The sequence below is a fragment of the Hyposmocoma kahamanoa genome, unplaced genomic scaffold, assembly GCF_003589595.1.
Source record: "Hyposmocoma kahamanoa isolate Upper Pololo Valley unplaced genomic scaffold, ASM358959v1 240, whole genome shotgun sequence".
Classification (NCBI taxonomy): domain Eukaryota; kingdom Metazoa; phylum Arthropoda; class Insecta; order Lepidoptera; family Cosmopterigidae; genus Hyposmocoma; species Hyposmocoma kahamanoa.
Window position 1 is genome coordinate 1,876,616 of NW_020653757.1, and position 24,977 is coordinate 1,901,592.

At 38.7% G+C, this 24,977-nt stretch overlaps 2 protein-coding genes across 7 annotated transcripts in view; one reads left to right on the plus strand and one right to left on the minus strand.

Moving 5' to 3' along the window:
* Positions 1-5,214, minus strand: part of LOC113228782 (EH domain-binding protein 1) — a 38,548-nt gene extending 33,334 nt beyond the window's left edge. For all 5 annotated transcript variants that reach the window (XM_026462160.1, XM_026462161.1, XM_026462162.1 and 2 more), the window contains exon 1: positions 5,109-5,214. The gene's annotated coding sequence lies outside the window, so the exon portion shown is untranslated. The remainder of the gene's footprint in view (positions 1-5,108) is intronic.
* A 607-nt stretch (positions 5,215-5,821) lies between these two features.
* LOC113228769 (dynamin-like 120 kDa protein, mitochondrial) lies at positions 5,822-24,669 on the plus strand. 2 transcript variants are annotated; one of them, XM_026462143.1, is made up of 20 exons: positions 5,822-6,007; positions 6,344-6,551; positions 7,686-7,821; positions 9,305-9,448; positions 9,693-9,779; positions 10,120-10,271; positions 10,334-10,521; positions 10,592-10,702; positions 11,156-11,285; positions 12,290-12,388; positions 12,547-12,678; positions 14,939-15,246; positions 17,697-17,890; positions 19,023-19,237; positions 19,300-19,441; positions 19,903-20,116; positions 21,619-21,700; positions 22,121-22,255; positions 22,828-22,897; positions 23,601-24,669. In XM_026462143.1, the coding sequence occupies exons 1-20, from the start codon at positions 5,979-5,981 to the stop codon at positions 23,663-23,665; spliced, it is 2,841 nt and encodes a 946-aa protein (XP_026317928.1). In that variant the 5' UTR covers positions 5,822-5,978; the 3' UTR covers positions 23,666-24,669. The 2 variants fall into 2 exon arrangements, with proteins under 2 accessions (XP_026317928.1, XP_026317929.1); XM_026462144.1 differs by having other exon boundaries at positions 9,335-9,448.
* Positions 24,670-24,977: the final 308 nt, after the last annotated feature.

The following is a 24,977-nucleotide window of genomic DNA, read 5'->3' on the forward strand; positions in this document are numbered from 1 at the left end:
TGCCTGCAATTGCATCAGCCCCCTACTTACAGAACGCAGTAATGCTTACATTATTGCCTGGCGACAGAAAGAGATAAGGTGGCAACACTTCCATGGATGAAATCTTTTACAAGGAGCTCTACTGCTACTAAATTATAGATGTTTATTAAGGGAATCACCAAACTTGCCGCAATCGCACTAATCCGGGCAGCTTTATGCTAATAAGATAAGAATAAAAGCGAAAAAAACGTGCGAGCGTTCGCGGTAATAAGTGTGGTGGTTCTCTAAATTGAAGTACAGAACCGTGGCCGCTGCGCTTCGCAATATTCAATGGTGTGGCAAAAATCGTCTCCGATTCTGGCGTCGCAGTCACAAAAAAAAACAAGTATACGTCTCATTAAAATAACCAAAACAAACAGTCACTTACGCAACACGCTAATAACAGATATCGCATTATTAACACCTACATATTAACCTAAATGTTGGTGATGATCTCATCTCCATGACGTTATTTGAACTCTACGGTCATTGCTTGGAATTGCAAACAGAACTAAATGTGCATACTAACGAGGAGTCAAATAAATATATTTTAAGATCATCATCATTGTCATCGAAAATATCCACTGCTGAAATTAGAATCCACCAATAGAACGCCACCACGCACAGGTTATCAGCGTCCATCGAGTTTCTGCGACCTTCTCCAGGTCGCTCGTCCACTTAGTGGGAAGATGTCCAACAAAAAGTGCGCCTTTTCAAACAGCACCTCATTATAATTGCACAGAATACTAAATACGAGGCGAAAATAAAACATCGCTCCGTACTCTAACATTATATAAGCAGTAAACTATTCTGATTTTAATGCTCAATAAGGATTGGGCGAAAATAGATTTCCAAACTTGGCTGGCGCACTACTGCCCAATCAACGGTCTTCTGAATTATAAATCGGAATTAGTTCCAGTGTTTAAGCACGCCCTACATCATCCGATGGCATCATAATAATCATCCTAAAGTAGATCGACTTCCCTACACACATTCATTGAGAAATCTCATACGACAGGGTCCGACGGGATGGCTACATCGAGCAGAGGTATTTCACGTTAATATCGGTCGTAAAAGCTCAGATTCCTTAATATTCTTGTACGTAATTCTTTTGTCGCGTTCACAACAGCCATTAAATCATTTCATTACGTTAGCTTTGCAGCGCATTTGAAAAGATGGGAATCGAAAACTGTCGCGCTGTTAGCCTATTAGAGACAGTCGCAACGTGAATAGCCGCCTTAACTCTCAACATGCATCTCTTGAGCAATTGAACACATTCATGTCTATTTAAAGAATATATTCGAGTATGGTGTTTAGATTCGTTTCGAGTGTAAGAGTTATTCTCGTTTCAGCTGATTATGTATGGCTTCGGAATGTTATTTGCTTCTTCTTATCGCCACTGGATTTTAGTTACGAATAGAACTCTTATAAGAAATGTGTTGTCAGTAATGCCTATGGTATAAATCCAGAAGATTGACAGGAGGTTCTCTCTGTATATTAATTTGTCGCGTTAAACTAAGCTACGATAGCGGAAATTCAGGGATTATCGTAGCATTCCCCACGCACACTTCGCTTGAATAGGGCCCAGTCTTATTGTGTTTGCCAACGTGATTTCAAAATGTAGCCATTTTGCAAATTCACTTGTCATGCAGTGGACTATGATAAAATGCTTAATGAATAATAATTAAGCAGTTTTTAATGTCAGACAGTAATTAACAAGTATCCCAAAAATTGAAAAAATGTAATAACAGAATTTTAATTACTTAAAAAACTAAATTCAATAGTTCAAAATCGAGTGCGTTCGGACGGGACTTATAAGGGTACGGTTATTTGCGTAAATGTTGGGTGGTTTCTATCCGATTTGTTGGAGTCAAGTTGTAGTGCAACGAAGACTTTGTATGCATGTTTGGTTTGGTAATATTTTGATTTATCTGTCTGGATTTTATTAAATGTTTTCGTGATGTTTCGTTTTTACAATGGGGCTGTATGTTCAATAATAATCAAAGTTCCTAAATAAATACAAAGTTAAAAAACGGAAGAAAATACAATAATGGTTATTTTTGACGTCATAGTTTAGTAGACCATACAAGCGACACTGGTATAGCGAAAAAGTGGTGGAATGGGGTGCACATTCCACCATTTTTTCGCTGCACTGATTTGAGATTTGAAGACCAATCTTCATTGTTATTTAAGATATGTTATTGATGCACACAAATATGAGTCATTTCGCCTTTTAAAATCTAGGACTCAATAAAGAAGTGGCTAATCACTTCAACTTTGGACTAAATTACTTTGATGGAAGTATATTTTATTTTTATCCCAAAATTTTGCTATTTAGCATTACGCTAAAATAGTGCGAGGACAAATGTTGGTGTTTACTAATGAATTGGTACATCCTGCTCACTTTTATGACAAGTAGCAATATGCTAAATGCAGGTATGACACTGTTTCTTTCATTTTGCTATGCTTTACATCAAAGTTTTGTCCCAGTACACTGAGGACAAACATTTCAATGTTAATTTTAACATGACACTAATGTTGCAACAATTAAATATATTTACAAATAAACCACTAAAATATCTACTGTTCTAAGCAGAGATCGAAGGAGGCAGAATTTATTTACCACTTCAAGTATATAAGCTAGAAGTAATGTGAACATTACTGCGTTCTGGATTTAAAGGTGTTGGTGAAATCACAGAAACATGGGACTTGTCCACTTATGTCTCAGGGTGATAGGAGTAATGGCAGTGCTCCTCATATCTTTGCGATTTAAAGCTCTATGTGGCACTGTAACTGTTGTAGACAGGTGTGTAGCTTACCATCGGGCGCACAACTTGTTCGTCCCGTCACTTGATATTTAAAAAAAAACTTCCCTCTATAATCCCAAAGTAATGATACACCATTGGAGAAAAATAATTATAAAAACCAAAATACAACACAATAATTACGGGATGGTATTGCATGGTATAACAAGTAGGTGTTCGCAGGGTCTTACTTGTACCACCTGAGCTTCTCCAGTAAATTTTGCTTGTAATTGGCCACATTAGAGCAATTGTGGTAGGATAATTATAAGAATTTAGAGGGAGGTTATATCCATTCTAGGTGTATAACTTGCTTAAAGTTTACATAATGTTAGACAAAACAATATAAATAGAAACTGGCTCAACTATGGTGAATATGGTGATTCACTTTCTTATTATCTGTTAAAATTTACTTGTTCAGGTTATTTATTGGTAGCGCTTTCAATTAAAAATAAATGTTCTAATCTTTAAGTTCTAAGTGTAATGAGAAATACATGTGTCATTTGCATTAATTTCCTCACACATTGAAGCATTTATATTTTGCATCTCATAATGTAAACTTGAATATATTATTGGTTTTTCCTGTAACTGTTCAATTGCAATTTTTGCTGATAAGATTGGAGCAAATTAATATAAATGGAACAATGTCCTAACTTAAAAGATAAGAAAGAAACATAATATCATTAATGTCACATGTCAATATTGATAATTATGTATACATATGTATGAAATTTGAGCACAACAATATTTCAAAATTAATAAAATGTATCTAATAGTAAATTATGGTGCAAAGGGTTTATTTCTGCAATTCAATGTCCTTGCACTAATTTTGTATAATTAAGGAATCTTTCTGATTCTCAAAAAAAGATTTCTCCGGGTGATATATTTAATGTAATAACTGGTTTTACTACATTTAATTGCATATCTGGAGTCTCTAGAAACATTACAACTAGAAAAGGTCATTTTTGTAATAAATCACTACTACATATCCATATAAATTGTTTTCACTTGTGGCAGTACATTATTTTTATAATTCTTAATTTTCTATTATGTAATATAAAAACATTAAAAACTTTCGATATTTAACACAATTTTTTCTAGTAATTTGTAACATGGGGAATGAAAAGAATATTTATCTTGAAAATAAATTGTGTGATTTATTTTTAAGACAGACATTGTGTCACTATATAGATAAAAGTACATTGACACTGTAGTAAATAATGAAAAAATTATTAATTGCAGTCATTTTATTACATGTAGATTAAAGTATATATAATATATATATTATACATATATAGGCAAAATGCGTACATGCATGCACTGAGATACGAGCACAGACACAGTCAAGCAAGAAATGACCAAACTCACTTTGACACAATCACGTACAGGCAATGATTACACACTTGTCTATTATTGTTTTTTTATTTTAGATAACTGCGTACTTTGTTTTCTCCTATAATCTCTTTTTGGCTTGCTGAGCACTTTATATTGTTACATGTTGGTGGAAATTAGTAAATGACTTTGGATTACCTCATATTTAAGTATACTACAATTGTATAATTTGTCTGTGAATTTTCCTAAAATGAAAAAAAGTAAATAAAATAAATACTATTGAATTTGTTTACAAAAACATACAATAAACAGTCATTAGCATATTTTTGTTATTATACAATAATGTGACACTGTCCTCTGTAAAGGTAGTTGTCATTAGAAACATTGACAAAAAAAGTCTAAAAAATAAACTGGCAACAATTAGCTACAAATCAAAAGTATACAAGTAATACAAGGTAACAACAAGCTGCAGTGTTATCTTATGATTATTCTCTTGCAACATTTTGATAGATTATTTCAACTAACTAACTGCTTGTCTGATTGGATAACTCACCAATTGTTAAAAAGATCAATAAAACTACGTCAATATATATAATACGTAAATACAGTTGCATGCACAGTACCTAATTAAAGATAAATGTATAAATAATTTTGAAGAGACCAATGTCAACATGACCCTATATCCTCGCTCATAAAACGATGAAGAGCGCAGGGACAACACAGTAAACAGCACGCAAGCCGAGCAAACAAACGCTACAGCATTGCGCGTACTACGGGCTAAAAATAAAACTCGTACAAAATAAAGAAGTCCTATTTTATAAACACAATACAAACATGAAAAGTTCATTACACTACCCTGATATCACCACTTCCTCCTCCCATACACCAATTAACGATAAATAACCATCCAACCTTGTGAACTCATATAAAAAGTGAATCGCTAAAAAGACAACTTACAAGTAAGATATCGATGTATTCCGCATCAAAGAAATGGCCTCATTTCAACTCTTCCCAGTCACTATTTTGCACTGAACACGAATATGGTGCTTTGTTACTCAGGTCCATTTGATCTTTAACAAAATTATTTTTGATAGAGCTTTAATTTTTACGTAAATTAGCAGCACACAGTAAAAATTTCAGTCCATTTTGACGTTTCTGACAGTCAGTAAACGGTATTGCCAGCTGATATTCCAAATTTCTATGAAATCAAATTCTAATTACTGTTGAGCAATTTTCCAACTTTCAAATAAATTTCCGAAAAATTGGAAAAAATATTTTACACGTTTATAATTCTTATAACTTCAAAAGTACTAATTTTGAAGTTTTTGAACTTAAGTTTTGTTCGCTAAATAAAACTTCAAAAAACGTATCTACTACTAAGTAGTATGTACATACATAATGTGAGCCTTCCAAACTCAGATTACAAAATATAGCTTTCAAATTAGATTTTTCCACTATTTGAAATTTTTCGGATAATTACTCACAGAAAGGGAGAATGATCAATTTTATTGACAAGAACGAATGAATTTAGATACGAAAAGGAATGAAGTGAAATGTCAAAGTCTAAAAAGTCAATCAAAAATGGTCTTGAAAAATCTGTAAATTTCAATTTTTTCAAATATGAATTGATTTCTAATGGTTTTACAAGAAGATTCTCTAATTTTTACCCAATAAAGTTTAGTTATATATAAAGTTATTTGTTTACGTAATTATTTTATGTTTTATGTACCGGTGAAGGTTATGAAATAAGTTTTTTCCCGACTTGGTGTTTATTGGTTATGTTTATAAAGGGATTTTTACGCGGAAAGTAAAGAAATTACGTAAACCATGTCGAGAATACTGCATAATCGCATCAGGTAACCGCACATATCCCGTATCTTACGAAACTGTGCAATCTTTTTTTGTCCAAAGAATATTCTTCATTTTCTTAGGTATTTCAAATATAAATCTTCTTTTATTTACAACCTAATGTAGATTCAATGAAAATTTAACAATACACGTGGAATCATCACTATTTTCAAGTGAATTTACTGGATTTATGAGGGTTTTTTATTTTTATGTTTACTTGTTTATTTCTTTACTTTAGGAGCATCCAATAAGTCAAATTGCAACTTTACTACATAACTAAATGCAAGACTACATAATTAAATGCAGAACCTAATATAACACAATAACAAGTATAAAACTTTTAGATCAACAGCATGGTTGCGGATAGACAAGCGAGCAGTTGCATTTTCTATGTGGTCAGAGCGTAGTATTTTACTTCGCAAGCCCATAGACACAAGCCATGTGCAGAAGAGAAGATACGGTATGCTTGTAGCAAGAGCACTGCGTGGTGTACTGAAAATCAGATATTTGGTATTGGGAGGTGCTGTTGGAGGAGGCATGACACTCAACAAGGTACAATGATTATTAATTTTAATTAATGAATTTGAAAAAAGTTATATTATCCTCAAATTTATCATACCCATTAAATAGTAAGTAATTTAGTTTTTCTCTCATAATCTGAACATGGTTCATTCAGTCTGAAACCTTTTAATAATTAATGCAAAATTGTTACCATTGTAAACTGTAAGGCTCAATTTAATTTGCGGGGGAACAGAATGGAAGCAAATTTTGTAACTATTATTGTACATAGCAAAATGAACTTTATGGTCAATTGTGTAACGTACAAACTAGATACTAGCCAAAATTGTCCACAGAATGTGCAAACATTCTTGAGCATGCATTTTATTATACTATGTACACAAAAATTCGTTCTCACTCCCTTCCACCAACAATATTAATTGAGCCTATGAATGTGAGTTTGGCTCTAATGATGAATGACCATGACGAGACCTGACATTTTAACATAATGTATTTAACAAAAATAAGTAAAGTGTATGTGACATCTGCAACAAAAAAATAACATCTAGTATTGATTGTATCTATTGTTATTGGTCACAAAATATTATTTGGGTCATTCCAAAATACAAAGTACATAATATAATGTCCACGGTGATGTTTTAAGCTATATAGAACAACTTATCTATTGTATTTCAGTAGCATAATAAGGACTTAAATTTCTGTGTTTCCAAAAATGTAAACACAGTAAAAATCTTGATTCATTACAAAAGGGGTCCAAGGGTTTGACACTTACAGAATATTACATATATTTGTATTAATTGTAATGTTGTGTATTACGTTGTAATCTTTTTGGAAATAAATGTATATTTTTAGTATGTTACCTCACCTTTCAACTTCCAAATTTAACACTATATGTACTAGCTGTATACAGGTGGCATATATGCTTCACTGAGCCAACTGATCATCACTCAGCCATGACTATCGGGTCAAATAATAAATTGTGAGTTATAACCTTAACCAAATACTATAATACTTTTAACAAATGAAAAGGCACCAAAAATAATGACAGTTAAATTTGACACAAATATTTTTGTATCACTGTTACCACCCAGTATGGTAGGCAGCGTCAATGATTTCTACATTTTGTTTTTGTGAAACTTCTAACACAACTGTTTTCTTTTTGAACAGAAATACTCAGAATGGAAAGATGGCCTCCCGGACATGGGGTGGCTGAATGAATTACTGCCAGACAATGAGCAATGGGACAGATTTACCACCACACTTATTTCTGCCAAAGACAAGATTGGTGACAACTTACAGATAGGTGCGTTACTTGTTCACATCTATTAGCTTTGATTGCAAATTGTAGTTAATGGTGGTCACAATAGCTCAATGTGCAGTGCTGGAGAGCGTGGTATTAGCCATCGTAATAATAAGAGCCTATATGCACACTGCATATTTTTACGCACGGTTGACATCCGTTAATGAGATTCAAACGAGATTGAGGGTCCTATTCTAGAACTCTACTCAATGCTCAAGTCAGGATTTGAGCAGACTTGAGTATGATTTCAAGCACTGGAAATACGACCTTAATGGCAAGGACTTGAGTATGATTTTCAGTGCTCACTGCAATACTCAAGTCCTAACTTGAGTATTGAGTAGAGTTCTGAAATACGACACTCAGTCACAACCTTTGCACACATTCAAACACAAATGCAGTGGCGCCGTAATCTGCGTTAAAATATGCCGTGTTACGCGCTATACGACGATACAGATGTGAATCCCCCAGTCTGCAGCCTTGCAATACGGTGTAGCCATTGTTGAACCGATTGAAATGCGCGTAAAACGCTATATGTGTATAAGTTTCAAACGCGCTTCTTGCGCACGTTGTCTAAAAAAATGCGCTGTGTATAGGCTCTATATAATGCCATCTCTTTCTTTTTTGATGTTCCGAATCGTCTTATCGTAGTATAATATTTAAGAACTTAATGTTATTTATTTATATTCAAAGATAATGCGAACACACACGCAACATAGCCCCGCACTAGGGAAACCCTGTGTCGCGGGTGCCATGGACACACACATAGACAACCACAAATTACACCCAAACTCACGAGAGAAATAACTGTAGGCCATACAAATATTTCTCCCGGCCCGGGAATCGAACCTGGGACCTCTGCGTGGCAGTCCGGCATGGTAACCGTTCGGCCATGGAGGCAGTTTTAAAGAATTAAATGTCACAAAAATACTTTTGAATTGTTATTTTACTTGACTCTAATCTGGTTTATAAGGTGACAAATGTAGAATGATTTTAGTTCAACCCGTTTTGATATCTTTGAGGTTTTGTGAATTAATCTATTTTTTTTCTGGATCTAAAATCGCGTTTTGTTCACGGCTGACTGGCCCGCTGACTAAGTCAGTCATGTCCATGTAGGTCCTAAGCCTAATAAACAGCTTGCCTACACGATTTTAGATTAAAAAAAAATTTAATCGTTTCCAGTGTGCAGCAATTGTGGAAACTTATGTATTCTGTATCTATGGGTTGTCTTATTGTCAATTTCTGCATGAGATTGTATAATTTTTGATTACATAATTTGTGAGTTGGTTGGTGAGACGGTGGTTTGTTGCGTTGACTAAACCATTATGAGTTAAATATTTGACATTGCATTATTATCCAATATACTGTACAGTCAAAGACCTTCGTTATGAGTTCCTTCAATGAATTATCTGCTGTGATGTTAGTGCCAAACACATGTCCACGTGGGCGTGTCCACTCTCGGTTCCGCTAAGCGTGAGATTCCTGGTAGGTGTCCCACTGACGCTGTCGGTGACCGTAGATCCGCAGCTGCGCGACGCGGGCCTGCAGCGCGCGCTGCAGCTGCGCGAGTGGCTGGCGCAGCGCTACGACGACGCCGTGGCCGCGGCCGCCGCCGGCAATGTAGCGCATATCGGTGAGTCCGGGGTGGGTCGGTTAGGTTCCGGGACATTAGAGATTTCAAACTTTTTCAGGTACTTTAGACTTGACAAATATTTGTAATTACATGTATATCGATGTGATTTTCTAAAATACTTTGATAAAAAAATATTCTGTTGTTGAATTCGACTGTGATCCTTGTTTGAAGGTGCTGTAATTTCGTTTAAGGATGCGGAAGGACAGTCAAATTTGTTGCGCATTAAGTTGTCCTTTTTTTTCAGATTCGTCAACAAATATAGTTAACAATTTGCAGAGCAAGCCACCGCCGCAGAACAACAGAGGCTCCGGGGATGATGCGCATGTATACGGTAATAGGGAGTCGAACAATTTTTCGGAAAGAATTTAAATTGAACCGCAACGTATATACATATATACTTAGATGTATAGTGCAAATAAAAATAATACTCTGTTTAAATAAAGATTTTAAAGTTCAAAAAATGATATTTAAATGTACTAAAAAATATAGACGGGCAAGTGGCACCACAACTCAACTCTGAACACATGTAATTGTAAGAAACTGGACATTGCGCTCTTGCCACTAACGATACACTGACGTTATTTGTTTACCAGCACTCGACGCCACGTGTTGCGTTTGCGTAACAGGGTAAACTGAATCGAGTGATCTAAAGTGGTCGTGTGGTCTCGCAGAGAAGCGCGTGCACGCGCTGCAGGAGGAAGTGCTGGCGCTGCAGGCGCGCTACCAGCGGGAGCTGCAGCGCCTGGAGCAGGAGAACCGCGAGCTGCGCCAGCAGAACATGCTGCTGCGGCAGGGGCGGCAGCCGCCGGCGCGCAAGATGAAGGTCGGTGCCGCGCGGCCGGGAGGGCCGCGGCGGGCCGGGCGTGACCGCGGTGCCTGTTGCAGCGCTCGCTGATCGACATGTACTCGGCCGTGCTGGACGAGCTGGCGGGCTGGGAGGCGGGCCCGGGCGAGGCCGACCGCCTGCCGCGCGTCGTGGTGGTGGGCGACCAGTCGGCCGGCAAGACCTCGGTGCTGGAGATGGTGGCGCAGGCGCGCATCTTCCCGCGCGGCGCCGGCGAGATGTGCACCAGGTGCGCCCCCGCCCCGCGCCCCGCCCGCCCCGCCCCGCCCCGCGACGGCTGATGAGACGTTTGTCCGCAGGGCGCCCGTCAAGGTCACGCTGTCCGAGGGGCCCTACCACGTGGCGCAGTTCCGGGACTCCGCCAGGGAGTTCGACCTCAACAAGGAATCCGACTTGGCCGATTTGAGGAAGTAAGCCTGGATTATAACTGTCGCTTGATATCGTGTTCTCGATCGATCGTAGTCTTCCCGCAACGGATACGAGTCTACTTTATTTTGTTTCGACTGAGATGCCGTAAAACCGGCTTATGTCATTATGAAGACGGTCCCCTCGGGAGTCACAAAAATGGTCAGCAAGTCCACATGTTTACCGGATATCTTAGAACCAAATACTTTATACTTGTACCCCTCTTTTATATTTTCTATAAATCGATTAATAAAGTCACAGACACTTTTCACATGTAACTACTAAAAACAGCAGTTTGAAGGACAACACTGAGTCGAAAGAACAGAATACTGATGCTACTCAGTTCTCACCTAAAGTAAATCAATCGCCTGTGTATAAATGTTATGATGACATTTATAACACATTACTGTAATACTGTATTAAATTGCCAGCCGATAGATGTTGTCATTAATGTACAGAGAAGTGGAGATGCGCATGCGCAACAGCGTCCGCGGCGGCCGAACCGTGTCCACCGAGGTGATCTCCATGTCGGTGAAGGGCCCCGGAATACACCGAATGGTTTTGGTCGATCTTCCTGGTGTTATTTCCGTAAGTACCCATATTAATAGGCTTGGAAAGATATACTAAATCATTATAAACACAAGTATTTTTTTCTAAATTAACAATGAATGGGAATAGGACCCTGTTGCGGTTAACCAACCATAAAAGAAGTGAGGATCTGTGATCGTCAGGTCTAGGCATTGGCCTAGCTTCCGTGTGCCGCCGATGGATGGGAGACGCCGGGAAAAGGAAAACGGAAATACACTAGTGGTCCTCTATATTACTAATTTCTCACATTTGAAATGACGCATTCCACAAAATTTTCCACTTTTGAAAAGTTCTCATCTATACAGGTGTTAACAAATTCTGTTCGGATATATTTAGTGCCGTCAGTTTGCATTAAAATAATTAATTTGAAATATAAATAAGATTACAATATACCACTTTTTAGTTTTATGTCGCTCTATAAAAAACAAATTTAAAATTCTGTCTAAAAATATCGACGCTAGGAAAATGACTTTTTAGCAAATATGGTGTCAGGAAAAATCTGCATTTTTTGTCTAGTAGTCGTGATGTTACGACAAAGATTTTTTGTTGCACGACGTCGATTTTTGACGATCACACAGAAAAATGCTGTAAGTAGAACTTTACATGTTAAATTTTTCGAGGCACGACAAGATTGCTTTCCAACGTCGATATTTTACTGACAAAAAGTTTAGTTATTTAGTTTTTATTAGTAAGTTTCAGTTAAGTCAAGTTATAAGCAAGTGATTTTTAAAACAATTAAGAAAAGATAACATTAAAGAGATTTAATCACTAGGCAGCATTGTTATAATAGTAGTATTGTTGTTAGAAATAAAATTATTGAGCGCTGGATATGGTTAGCATTTGGCTTGTTTTCTTAAACTTCTCTAAACACTAACTGCTACTAAAGCGATTGGAATAAGGTAAATAAAAAAGGTTGACTCTATAAGCATCCGTACTCAATTTATGAGCAACCTATATAACCGTTTATAGTTATTTTTATTTTATTTTATTAAATAACATTTCAGACTCAAACAGTGGACATGGCGGCGGACACACGAGATGCAATAAGACAAATGTCTAAGCAATACATGGAGAATCCCAACGCCATCATTCTTTGCATACAGGTAAGTAAATATACGTCCACATCTCGACACAGGTCTCCGCTATGAACTGTTAAGGTAATTGGTGAGAATGCACGAATGAAATGATCATAGCACGTGCGGATCAGTAACCTCAGCCCACCCCACAGAGACCCAAACTTGATGCTGATATTAATTACCAGGACGGATCGGTCGACGCGGAGCGCAGCAACGTTACGGACCTGGTGTCGGCCTGCGACCCCCAGGGGAAGAGGACCATCTTCGTCCTCACCAAGGTGGACTTGGCTGAAGAGAACCTTACGAATCCCAATCGGGTGAGTTGCTGACACTCACTGACGGTACTTCACCGTGCAATGTAAACGCCTTTACTGGTCATTGAAAATCAGTGCAAAGTGCGTTTTCCAGCATATACTGAGCTAGTTATCCTTTTGTTGCTTCAGCTGACACTATAACTACAGCAGCCGACTTACGGGTGGAGTTTATAAAACTAAATTTGACTTTAACTAAGCAAAGATGGCGATCTAAGCAAGCTTATTATTATTACGCTTAAACTGACTTCGAGTTTACTTTCATAATTTAATTTTATGTCTTTCATATTTAATGACTTCGATTTTCTAAACCGTTCGTGTTTAATTTTATTGTTTTGTTTGTGATTTGGTTTTGCGAGTTTTTTTTTTTATTTTTGTTCATCGTTCTCTATTTTTTTACCATTCCTTGTTTTTATGAAACTATTATGTTTTTCCTCTTCTTTAGGACGTCGTTTGTGGTAACAAATAAATATGTTTCTTTCTTATTTCTTAATAGAATACAGCTAATGCTGTACGTATATTTTTCATGTGAGCTGGCCAAATTGTCTTTTTAATTTATTTCATGACAAACATGAGGCCATACAGCCGGCCATTTCGAAATAACTTTATGAATAAGAAAGCAGTGTTGCCAACTAGACTAAAGCAAATATCACTAAACCGAAGGTCCATTTAATTGACCAGAACTTTGTGTTCACAAAACACTTCAATACTAAGATAAAAATAATATTGAATGTTAAACTATTAAATCTATCTAGGATGCTGCGAGAGGCCATTGAAATTAAAAAACATCCTAATTTCAACAGGGAAGATGGTTTCTCCGTACCACCAGTTTGGGATCCAGTATTTCCTCTAATGAAAAATCCCAAACAGACATAAGACTGCAGTACTAATTAATATGTTTTAGTTTATTCTAATTTCTATTAATAATTAATAATAAATTAAACTTAATAAAAATTCATTCAATAAAATAATTTGTAAAACTTAATGTAGCGTAAATTGGAATGTTTTCTTTGTAAAATTAAAAATAAGGTATTTAATTAATAACTATTGTAACTATAGTGAAAAAATAGGGTGGTTTGCATCAATATTAGACATAACTGGTTGAAGACTGTACCACCTCAGTCAACCGTGACCATGGGACCTGTAAAGGGCCCGAAACGTCGGTTTGTTTGAAAAAACAAATATACGCGATTTAAATCCGGAAAAATAGTTTCATTTCCTATATTAAATCTAATTAAATACGCGCCCAAAAAATAGCAAATTTTTTGCCGTTAAATAGAAGTAAAAAAGACGCTTTTGATGTCAAAATGTCACATAAAAGGACGAAGTCGCTAAGTTGGCAACTCTGTAGAAAGAGAGAATAGATATGCGCGCGACGCGTCGTACATCGTTGATTATTAAATAAGTAAATATTAGAAAGACAATTATAATAAAGAAATAGGTTTCGCAATAATCGTCTTGTCTGGTATAAGTACCATGAGCAATCCAAAAGTAAAAGTAAGTTAATTGCGGGTCGTTTAATGAATTGTAATAAATAATCAAAGTTAGCAAAGTGATAATCGATACTCAAAAATAAGATAACGAACCGTGAAGGTGTTCTGCAGACTTCTGAGAACCGATTTATTTATTTTTACATTACATTTATTGAAATTTCAACTACTCAACTTAACTTCACAGAAAATTTACTTTTAAATGATGGTCTCATTAAAACGAATTCTTCATTTTAAAGTTAGTAAATTCTTGAAGTGCAAATTAAAAGTATTTCTAAATGCATTGAAAAATAGATCAGTACAAAAAAGCAGATTTCCCGGTTACGCTATCAAAAACAAATAACAGGTAAGAAGTGCAACTGTAGCAGTGATAAGTCACGTGATTGATTGCCTTAATTTACTATTTTACGTTAGGGCCAAATTAAGGGTTACGAGACTGTAATTTGAGTGCTCGGCATGTTGTGGAACGTGTTTACTTAATTTAGTTATGTTCTTATGACGCAGACAATATGAGTCGAATTGCTGACAGGGTAATTTAGAAAGCTTTACTTTTCTTAAGTGGTCGTAGGTAGCTTATGACAACGCACAGTTTAGAAACAATGTCTCCCGAAGATTCATTGACGTGTTGGTCGGTCAAAGAAAGCGACTAACGGGGTGCCGCTCAACGGCGGAGGTCGACGATTCGTACCTCCCGGCACGAGTTTCGGAGCGAACCTTTGTCGTTGAACAAGTCGGTCGTCCTGCGCCCCGGTACAGTGCTGTAACTGTCACGGCAGATCCGGCGCATCCTGGAGGGCAAGCTGTTCCCCATGAAGGCGCTGGGCTACTACGCCGTGGTGACGGGCCGCAGCCGCAAGGACGACTCCATCCAGAGCATCCGCGAGTACGAGGAGCGCTTCTTCCGCGGCTCGCGCCTGGTGAAGGACGGGCTGGTGACGCCGGCGCAGGTCACGACGCGCAACCTGTCGCTGGCCGTGGCCGACTGCTTCTGGCGCATGGTGCGCGCCTCGGTGGAGCAGCAGGCCGACGCCTTCAAGGCCATGCGCTTCAACCTGGAGACGGAGTGGAAGAACACCTTCCCCAGGTACCTTCGACTTCCCGACGCTCCGCCGCGAAGGCCGTTTCAGTAGAGCTTGCTTGTTCATGCTCGGATTATGAAAATTACTTTTCACTAATATTCTAGAAAAACATCAAATTGTACTACAAATATTTCAACGAAACGCCAAACGTTCTCCGGAGTCACTATTATAACGAGTGACAACGTTCTAATTAAAGGGCTCATCGAGGACTTTCATTGAAGGTAAAACTTTCATGGCGAACAATGTCACATACGTAGCTCTGACTCCAAAATAAATTGCTCAAGCACGTCTTGTGTTATAGAAATTGTCACTACATCGGCACTATAAACACCTATACCCGAGACAAATAAGTTTTCTACATTGACCCGGCCGGGGATCGAACCCGGGGCGTTAAAAATAGCGCCACCATGAAAACCGATGCGAAAGCCACTCGACCACAGAGGCTGTCAACACAAAACTTTTATCACGTTATCATGTCACTTCGACATTTGTACATATTTCATACTTCATTATAACCTATTCGCTTACCTCGCAGGCCATTTTCCGTCTTACATTCTTGTCGTTAAGAGTCTATACTACTTCAAATGGCTTCGGTTGATTCCGCATTACAATGAATGTGTTGAATGAACTGCTTTGGAAAAAATATATGATAAAATTTAGGATATACACTGATTCCTATACGGTGTTGAAACACGATTCCTAAAAACGGAAAAAAGACACATCCTTATCTCGAAATTGTACAAGAAAACCGCTGTATTGAATAGGTACTTTACATACACCAATGATGCTTTTTTAATATGTAAAAAAATTGTAAAATAGACCACGTGTCGTATACTATACGATATACATTTTTCAAATGGCTTCAATTTAGTTTGTAAAAAAATTAATTCTGAAATAAAGTCAGTGTCCTGCCGCTCGACCTAAGCAAGTAGTAGGGGAAGAATTTGAATTCGAGCTGAAATATCGACTCTTAATAATTAAAATTCCTGAGCTTGGCAAAAAATATGACGCGCCGTTGCACAATTTGATTTGGGCGCTTTAGTGATTGAGGTGTCAAGTGTTTGCGCATGTAATCATTCCTACTATAGTTTGTACTTAAGTGGCATGTCAATCATCGTCATCTACCCATTTATACGTCCCACTGCTGGGCACGGGCCTCCTCTCAGATGAGGGTTTAGGCTATAGACCGCTACGCGGTTTTTCGGGAGTTGTGAACCTTTTTCAACGCGCACCTTTCATCAAAACATTTTTCCTTCACAGAAAAGCTCATGGTACATTTCAAATTAAATTCCGCACGCAAATTCCGAGAGCAAAACTCAGAGGCGCGAGCGCGGTCAAAACATTAGGCTACCACGGCTTTCGGCGCGGCGGACTGAAACAATCAAAGACAATAATGTAATTTATAAAATTTGAAATTGAGACATAATTACATTTTGTCAATTATTGCTTTTATGTTTATTTTAGTAATATGCATTTTTAATGAAAAATAAATAATATAAATTGCGTTACAATATTATACTACTTCACATTAAAACTGATATTAAAAGTCAGTGCAAAATAATTATATTTAAGAACTTCATAATTTCAAAAATACGAAACATCAATTTCCATTGAAATCTATAACAAAAATCTACAGTTTAAAAAAAATGCTAATTTTAGGCGTTACTTTCAGCCATTTTGTTTTAAATTTTTCAAATATTTTACATCGGAATACGTTGTCGCGTTCCATACTCTCGAATATATTCTTCAATTTTGGTGTTGTTTAGTTAATTCGCTTTATTGATTTTGGCGTTGATTTGTTTTTATTAATTTTTCAGAAGTAAGTATTTTTAGGTTCGGCGACTTCTGTATTTCTTTTTTTCAATTCTGAGTAATTATAATATAACGTTTTTTGTTTGAAAAAAAAAATAAAGACAAATATTTCATTAATATGCTTTGAAACGTTTGATACTAATGTAACGGTAATGCTATCAAAAATTGTTTCAAAGTTTACAATACTTTCGCACGTTATTAAAATTATTGCAATGCATCGTTTTCTCAAATTACGTATACAATGGTAGGAAAGGGTAAACGGTCGCTATTGATGTGGGGACTGCCACTTATACTCAATACTTATTCGGCAAGTGGTCCGATTTACGGTTTCTATATGTCGGTTGTTATGTTCCGTAAAATTGAGCTCGACGAGGACGACAGGTAGATAAAATTAGGAAGGCGTTCCGTAGCAGAGCCCTAAACTTTTTTATACCACATATCATGTAAGTCTTGGGAAAGGGACAAGTCGAAACGCAGAGTCGATCGACTTGTTGGTAATTGTTGAAATGATCGAATGGCTTAAAACGTTCGCAGTCCGTTTCGATACCTTTCCCACCGTCGCCCTTAACACGGCGTCGGTCCCGGCTTCCGCCGAGGCCCGCCAGTGGCCGGAGCGGCCGGAGTGACCTCGGGTCGGCCTCAGGCAGCGCGAGCTGGACCGCGACGAGCTGTTCGAGCGCGCGCGCGCCGAGCTGCTGGACCAGTCGGCCGAGCTGTCGGCCGTGCCGGCGCCCGCCTGGGAGGCGCGGCTGCAGGCGGCGCTGTGGGCCGCGGCCCAAGACAAGGTGTTCGGCGGCATCTACCTGCCCGCCGCGGCGCAGGCGCACGACGACGTGGGTGAGCGCCCGCCCTCCGCGACCCCCTGCCGCCCCTCCCGCCCCGCCTCACGCTCCCGCCCCCGCCCTTGCAGCGCGCTGCCTGGCCGTGCACCGCCTCAAGTACCAGCCGCCCGCCGGCCCCGCCGGCCCCGCCGCCACCGTCTGGCTGGACGCGTTCAACTTCGACACCAGTGAGACGTCCGCACCACTAAATAGCGTGTAGAATCTCGTATTCGATCGTTAGACGAAGTCGAGTCGCCTTGACTTTGAGTAGTCTTAGTTGTTCCGTTTTCGCACATCATCTAAGCTCGTACTGGACTACCGACCTCCGGTGAACAAATTGACGTTAATTTCGACGTGAATGATGCACGATCGCGTGGCACCGCGTCACGCCTTTAGAGATACTAAACAGATATATACACTAAAAGCATTGACTTACAATTAGATGGACATCGGGTCCGCGCTAAAAAGTGTCCGAACTTATAGGGCGTTAAAATCGTATACCGAGCGTCATTCACGCTTTAGTCTTCGTTTGTTCGACTGACAGCGAAGCAAGCAAAATTAGACAGTACTGCGATGACATTACAATTTAAATTCAACGTTTTAGCTTTTTCATATTCCTTTACATGTCACTACGTTTAAACAGGTTGACTTGGGACATTTTTTTCGTGGTTTTTGTATTAGACCCGTCGTCCATTTATTTGTAAGTCAATAACTAAAAGAGAATAAGGTGGATGCGGATTGTCCTCAGTATTGTTCAATTAGTAGGAAAGCAAGGTAATCATAAATCAACAGTCTAATTTATAGACTTTAGTAGCGCCATTTATGGGAAAAGTTTGAAACCTAGCAACTAAATGAATGACAATTTTGATAATTTCGAAATAAAAAAACACGGGACGTGATTAAAATTAAAAGACTGGTAAGTTTTTTCTGATTGGCCGTTCATGTCTTATCTGCACTATTGGACGCAAGGTAACGAGCTCCTAATTCCTATAGTAGATAAAGCAGCTTGAGGTCCAACGTCCGGTATACATCATTAGACTAGAGTCATCTCGGGTAGCCACGTTATGTAATGTACGAGCTAGCGTGCCGGATCGTCTCGTCGCAAACAGACGGCACTGACGACCGGCCCGCGCGTGCCTCGTCCCCAGACAAGTTCAACACCTCCGTGGACATAAAGCTGCGCGAGTGGGCGGAGACGGAGCTGCCGCTGCAGTCCATCCACGCGGGCCGCGAGGCGCTGCGGGAGGAGTTCAGCGAGCTGATGGCGAAGGCCTCGGAGACCGACCCGGAGTACGAGCCCGTGAAGAAGGAGGCGATGGCGGAGGCGCTGCGGAGGCACCGCTGGGAGGAGCGCGCGCAGGACGTGAGTGCAGCCGCGGCCGTCGCGAGGCCGGCCTCGCCCGCCGCTGACGGAGGCCCGTGCAGGTGCTGCGCGTGCTGCAGCTGAACGCGCTGCAGGACCGCTGCGTGGCGTCGCGCGCCGACTGGGACGGCGCCGTGCAGCTCATGGACGCGGCGCTCAAGCAGCGCCTGGCGCAGGTGGACGCCGACCTCCGCGCGCTCACGGGTGAGATGCCCTTCCGTGGCCGTGGCCGGTGGGCGGCCGCCGTGGCGTCGCGGCCGCGAACGGCCCGGCTCGTTTTCAAACATTTTCGCACGTCTGCAGTCGCTTTACCTACGGCAATTGAGCGCTTTCGCGCGAAACACTTTGGTGTATACAAAGATGACGGGAGCATTTTTAACACAGCTCGATACGCGAGGGTAATATTAGAAATACGTAAATAATTACTAGTATAATGTAAAATATGTTAAAACTGAAACTACAGAAACCCGATATTCCTTTTCATCGTTTCCGCGGCGATGATTAAACGACGAAGATAACTATATACGCAATTTCATATCGTTATCCTTGGCTCCAAAATGTGTAACAGTAGTACATCACCTTAGAGACTCGACACTCGCATAAAACAATAATGGCAACGCGGCCAGGACAAGTGCCCGTGTCACAGTGCGGCGCGGTGCCCCCAGGTCCCGGGTTCCGGGAGCGCTGGCTGTACTGGCAGTCCACGTCCGAGGAGCAGCAGCGCCGCGCCGAGGTGCGCAACGAGCTGGAACGCCTGGGCTCCAGCAGGCCCGCGCTGTCCTACGACGAGGTGGTGGCCGTGCGGGACAACCTGCGCCGGAAGGGCTTCGACGTCGACAACGACTACATCCGGGACACCTGGAAGCCGGTTTATTTGAAGCAAGTGTCGCTCGCTCTTTGGTAGTAGTAACGGGGGCAGTCGCTTCACGGGGACCTGCGCTTAGGCGGTGAGAAAGACACCCTTCCAATGAAACGTGGACGCACGCCGTATTTCGGGGATGTTTCTAGAAAATAATATTTGTTATCCATTTTCATCCATCCACTCGCACGGATATATAACCAGAAATAAAAATAACAAAAAATACTAAATAAAAAAATTACTTGATCTTTGTTTTCTGCATAAACTATTTAATGGTCAAATAGGTTGTAAACAAATCATTGATAAAGTGGATCTCGCTGTTCCGAGTCGTCTACCAAGATATAAAATAAAAAAAATATTCCATATCCCGCATTGTAGAACTAATCTCGCTCTAAACTCCCCAGTTTTACGCTTATGCAGAGAATTTAATGCAATTAATAGTGATGTTATTGAAACAGATATTTTTAATGACACATATTATAACCAATTCAAACAAAAAATTACTGAATTTCAGTGATTTTTTTTTGTGTATTGCAAGGATAAAAAGTTTCAATGTTGTATTTTTTCCAAATTCACATTTATTTTTAATTTTTATTGTGTACATGGCAACTCATGTGCTATGTTGAGAGGATTGTACTTTGCTGTTTTTTTGTTTATTTCTGTTCCTTACTTGTTACTCTGATGTCATAATTAAGAATGCCGAGTTTCCCTGTTACTGGGATATATACATTAACATAGATATTAAATTTTATATTGTATTGAATATTGTATATGTTCTATTGGATACCAAATAAATAAAATAAAATAAAACAAGGGCCATCAGCGCCTGGCAACACATCAGGCAAATGGGCCTTACATCTGTTTTAAACATCAACTCTCGTTTGCGCTGACATCACAAATTAGAAAGCTGAAATAGTACAGCGCTAACAACTGACCTGTGTGTACGTCTCCATATATTCCAAAAATATTCTGTATTTATTGGAACAAAGATAATATCTCTAACTATGGGTGGCTGTTCCATTCGGTGGTGTGGGAAAAACAGCAAAACAACTAATCACAAAACAAACGGAGTCACATTTCATCGGTTATTAAATATTAAGTAGCAAAATTTTCGTCTATTATAGCAAAGCTCAAGTTAAACTGGTAGATTTGAATTCGGGCTGGCCAATCGGAGCGCAGTTGTCACTGTAATGATTTGGCAGAATAGTTTTCAAACAAATGAAATGACATTCGTCTCTATTCTGGTTATATACTCGATGTCCACTTATTAGTTAAGGGGAAAATACTTAGTTCATGTGTTCATAGACTCCGGCACTGATATTTCCTTTATCTTCATTAATAAAAAAAGTTTATTTTTTTGTAATCTACGCATTGTATGTTCAATATTGGTGAGTAGCATTCATCTTAGAACATTAAGTCAATCCACAACGAAATTCGAAATCGTTACATCACAAAATAAACGTAAAACTGGAACAATATAGTAGGTCGACCATACAAACGTAATAAGTTACATTGTTTACAGAAATTTCCTGCAGCGAGCACAAACACGAGCACGGGACTGCAAAAAGAGTTTCTATCTCTACAGCCAACAAAACGGAAACGGCGTAAGTATACAGGCTGTTCAAGAAATGTCTACATTTCTATGAAACGACTTTATCCATGATGCCGAATGACTACAATGAGAAACTTATAGAAATCGCTCCTCGTTATTTTATAAAGAGACACGCCAAGTCCAAGTGCCCCGAACCCAATATGTAGTGTTGGATCATGGAAAATTTTCTATTTTGTGTCATCATGTGATCATGTATTTAGTAAATATTTTTCCGAATTTTTTTTTCTATATTTTTCCACATTTGGCAATTGACAGCTGTCAAAAATTGAAAATACTGAACGAGATCTTTATTCGGGACGTCCTCATTTAGCGCCTACAGTAATAACGGATTGTTCCATGCAAAACAAAAAGAATGAAGTATAAGTTCCGTAGAGAACGTAATGAGTCACACCCCTTGTTCGGACTTTGGCAGAAGGAGTGCTGCGAAGTGGTGATGTTCTGGCGCGTGCAGCAGACGCTGCGCACCACGGCCAACGCGCTGCGGCAGCAGATCGGCAACCGCGAGGCGGCCAGGCTCGACAGGGAGCTGCGGGAAGTCCTGGACGAGGTCACTGGTTCACGTACTAGTCCGTAGTTTTTCAAAAGGGCGCTGAAGAGTCCTAGTGTCCTGTAACTAAACTAAATACACTTTTTTTCCTTGTGAATTAATTTTTGTGTTAAGTTAATATAAAAAATAAGTGTTTTCAATCATGCTTTTGGTGGTGGGCCTTGAAATGTTTTTATCTTGCCTTAATGGGCGGTGAGCCATAAACTTTCGGAACCTATGTACTAATCCATACAAAAATACCTGACCATTTCATTTAAATCTACCGTATATCGATAGTTTAAATTGCATTCGTATATATTCCACTATCAAAGCATATAGCCGGAAGCCTGCACCACGGAATCATGTAATAATTATCACTTGTTAATGAGAGTAAAAGAAAACATTGTAATGAAACCTGCGTATCCAAGAAGGTCGACATGACGTGTGATGATTGACAAATTACAATTTTTTTACCCAAGAGCCTTCACATAACAAATCACCTAATGTAACGCAACCCACTGAGTCTTGCTAGTTTCATTATATACCTGTATAAAAAGGTGCCAGAAATACTGAATAAATTTTCTTATTTTCAGATGTCTGCGGACCCAGAATTAAAAAAGAAACTACTATCGGGCAGAAGAGTAGAATTAGCCGAAGAACTCAGTAAGTACAGTGCTTCTACTTTCGCAATGTCTCTCGGCAAACTTCGTGTTTCGGCAGTCGTCGGGTTTTATTCAGTTGCCCTTTGCCTTTGGTACTGACTGGACGCTTTCGTCGACGTCGAGTCGGCTTGGTAGTATATAGAGTTGCTATTACATTTTTGATTTATTATCCAATGGCAGAAAAGCCGCTAAAGTCACAGCCACGACAGATAGTTTACAGCGTGTACTTGTATTTTTTACAAGAAGCTGGTACGTTCAAGAAAAAACAATGGTTATTTTCCAAAAGTCCAAAAAGGTGTGAACAGTAAAGAATATTTTAAAAGAATATGATAAAAAAAGATAAATCAGTTCCCTTTTTTTGCCGTATATTTTTGTTAACTTGCTTATTGACATGCAGTAAATGTTATTAAAAATAGTTCCATATCCGTGTGCCTTCGGAAATCCGAGGATTGCCAAGGGCCATTGAGAAAATAGAAGCACTGTAATTACTAATTAGTAATCATTAGTAGACGCCATGTTCACGATTGAACATCAAAATGTTAAAGGCACTTCCAATAAACTACCGGATGACCGTATGCCTAACATAATAAGTATAAATAACGAATAAATTAACGTAGCGAATAACTTAATAAATCATTGTCGTCGAGAAATGTAAGTCCGATCCCAACTTATATCCGATTAACTTGTAATTTTCTGTCTTTCAGAACGTGTACGACAAGTTCAAGAAAAACTAGAAGAGTTTATTGAAGCATTAAACAAAGAGAAATAGATAGTAAACCACAGTCGTATTGTTACTTATCTACAATCTGATACTGAGAAAAAAATTTACGCTATATATTTGTCGAATTATTTTGTCAGCGTGACGCGAACTTGTAAATGTTTTCGACTGTATCCGATCGGTCTTGTGTGTTTGTGTCTTAGGATGAGAAAGATTGCTACATGTTTGAGATATGACACAATTTTACCTAATGAAATGCTTTGGCCCTTTCAGGGCGTCGTAAAGGTCAAGTACCGGTGGTCCGATGACGTCATCAGCCTGTTATTTTGAGATAAAAAAGATAGCTACTGTTTTATATCGTTTAGATTGCATGTATACAGGATTTTTAAGATTTTTTTTACCACTAACTTTCATTTGAGAGATTATAAGGTGTCATCGATGTACACGTCATTTTGACACTATTGCGTTATGCGAGTGCTGTGACCGCCTCAAGTTTTGCAGCGAGACCCATATTCATTGCTTGGTTTGTGAAGGTCTCCTAAACAATTTTACGAGGCTATGAATAAATGCTGATGACGTCATCGGACTTTGCCCTATTAAAGCGGTCTCATGCGCGTTTACCTTAATGCGTTTATTATAATTTATTATTCTATATGAACTAGTCTCTACATGTTGATGAAACAATTTTTGTTACATATTTTTTCTAGTTTCCATTTTAGTAGATCTCGGTAATTGGTGTTAAAAGTTGTCATGAAGACAGTAGACCCTTTCAGCAATAATTTTGTGGACCCATTAGAACAAATGTAAAATGAAATAAATTGTACAGATACCACAAAATTTCATCGAATCTTTTGTGGATTTACATTCTTGTAGATAGAGATTTAAATTTTTTTCAAACAAAACCACAACGCCGATTGGTATAAAAAAGTGAACCTGTACATTGTAGTGTTTAACTTAACCAAAAGTATTTATGTATAGCTACAAAATGCACTTCACTACGTTGTATTATTTTGTTACTATTTAACTGCTTGATCTAAGTTATCTTTTAATAAAACGTTGCATTAAAGATTTAATGTTTTTTATTTGTAGTAAAAACTAAGAAGTGTATTGCAGTATACAATTTTGACCTTAATAATAATATGAAGCTTTTCAGTAGAAGGCAAAATGCCGAATCTTTCTATTGTCGTGATGGACAATTCTAAATTTTTGTTATTCTATCATTGTAAGATTAAAAGTTTTCAACACCAGACAATTAAGCTTTCAGAAGGTGGTATTCTTCTATACATTAGTACATTGGTTTTCAACATTGGTTAAAAACATTGTGAAATCGGGTCAAACCAAATTTACTTGAAGGACTGCACAG

Excerpts from the sequence above, each read along its gene's own strand:
- LOC113228769 (XM_026462143.1), top strand. The coding sequence starts at position 5,979 with ATGTCGAGAATACTGCATAATCGCATCAG. Across the intron at positions 10,703-11,155 it reads GACTTGGCCGATTTGAGGAA|AGAAGTGGAGATGCGCATGC; the intron begins GTAAGCCTGGAT and ends ATTAATGTACAG. Across the intron at positions 12,679-14,938 it reads ACCTTACGAATCCCAATCGG|ATCCGGCGCATCCTGGAGGG; the intron begins GTGAGTTGCTGA and ends CTGTCACGGCAG.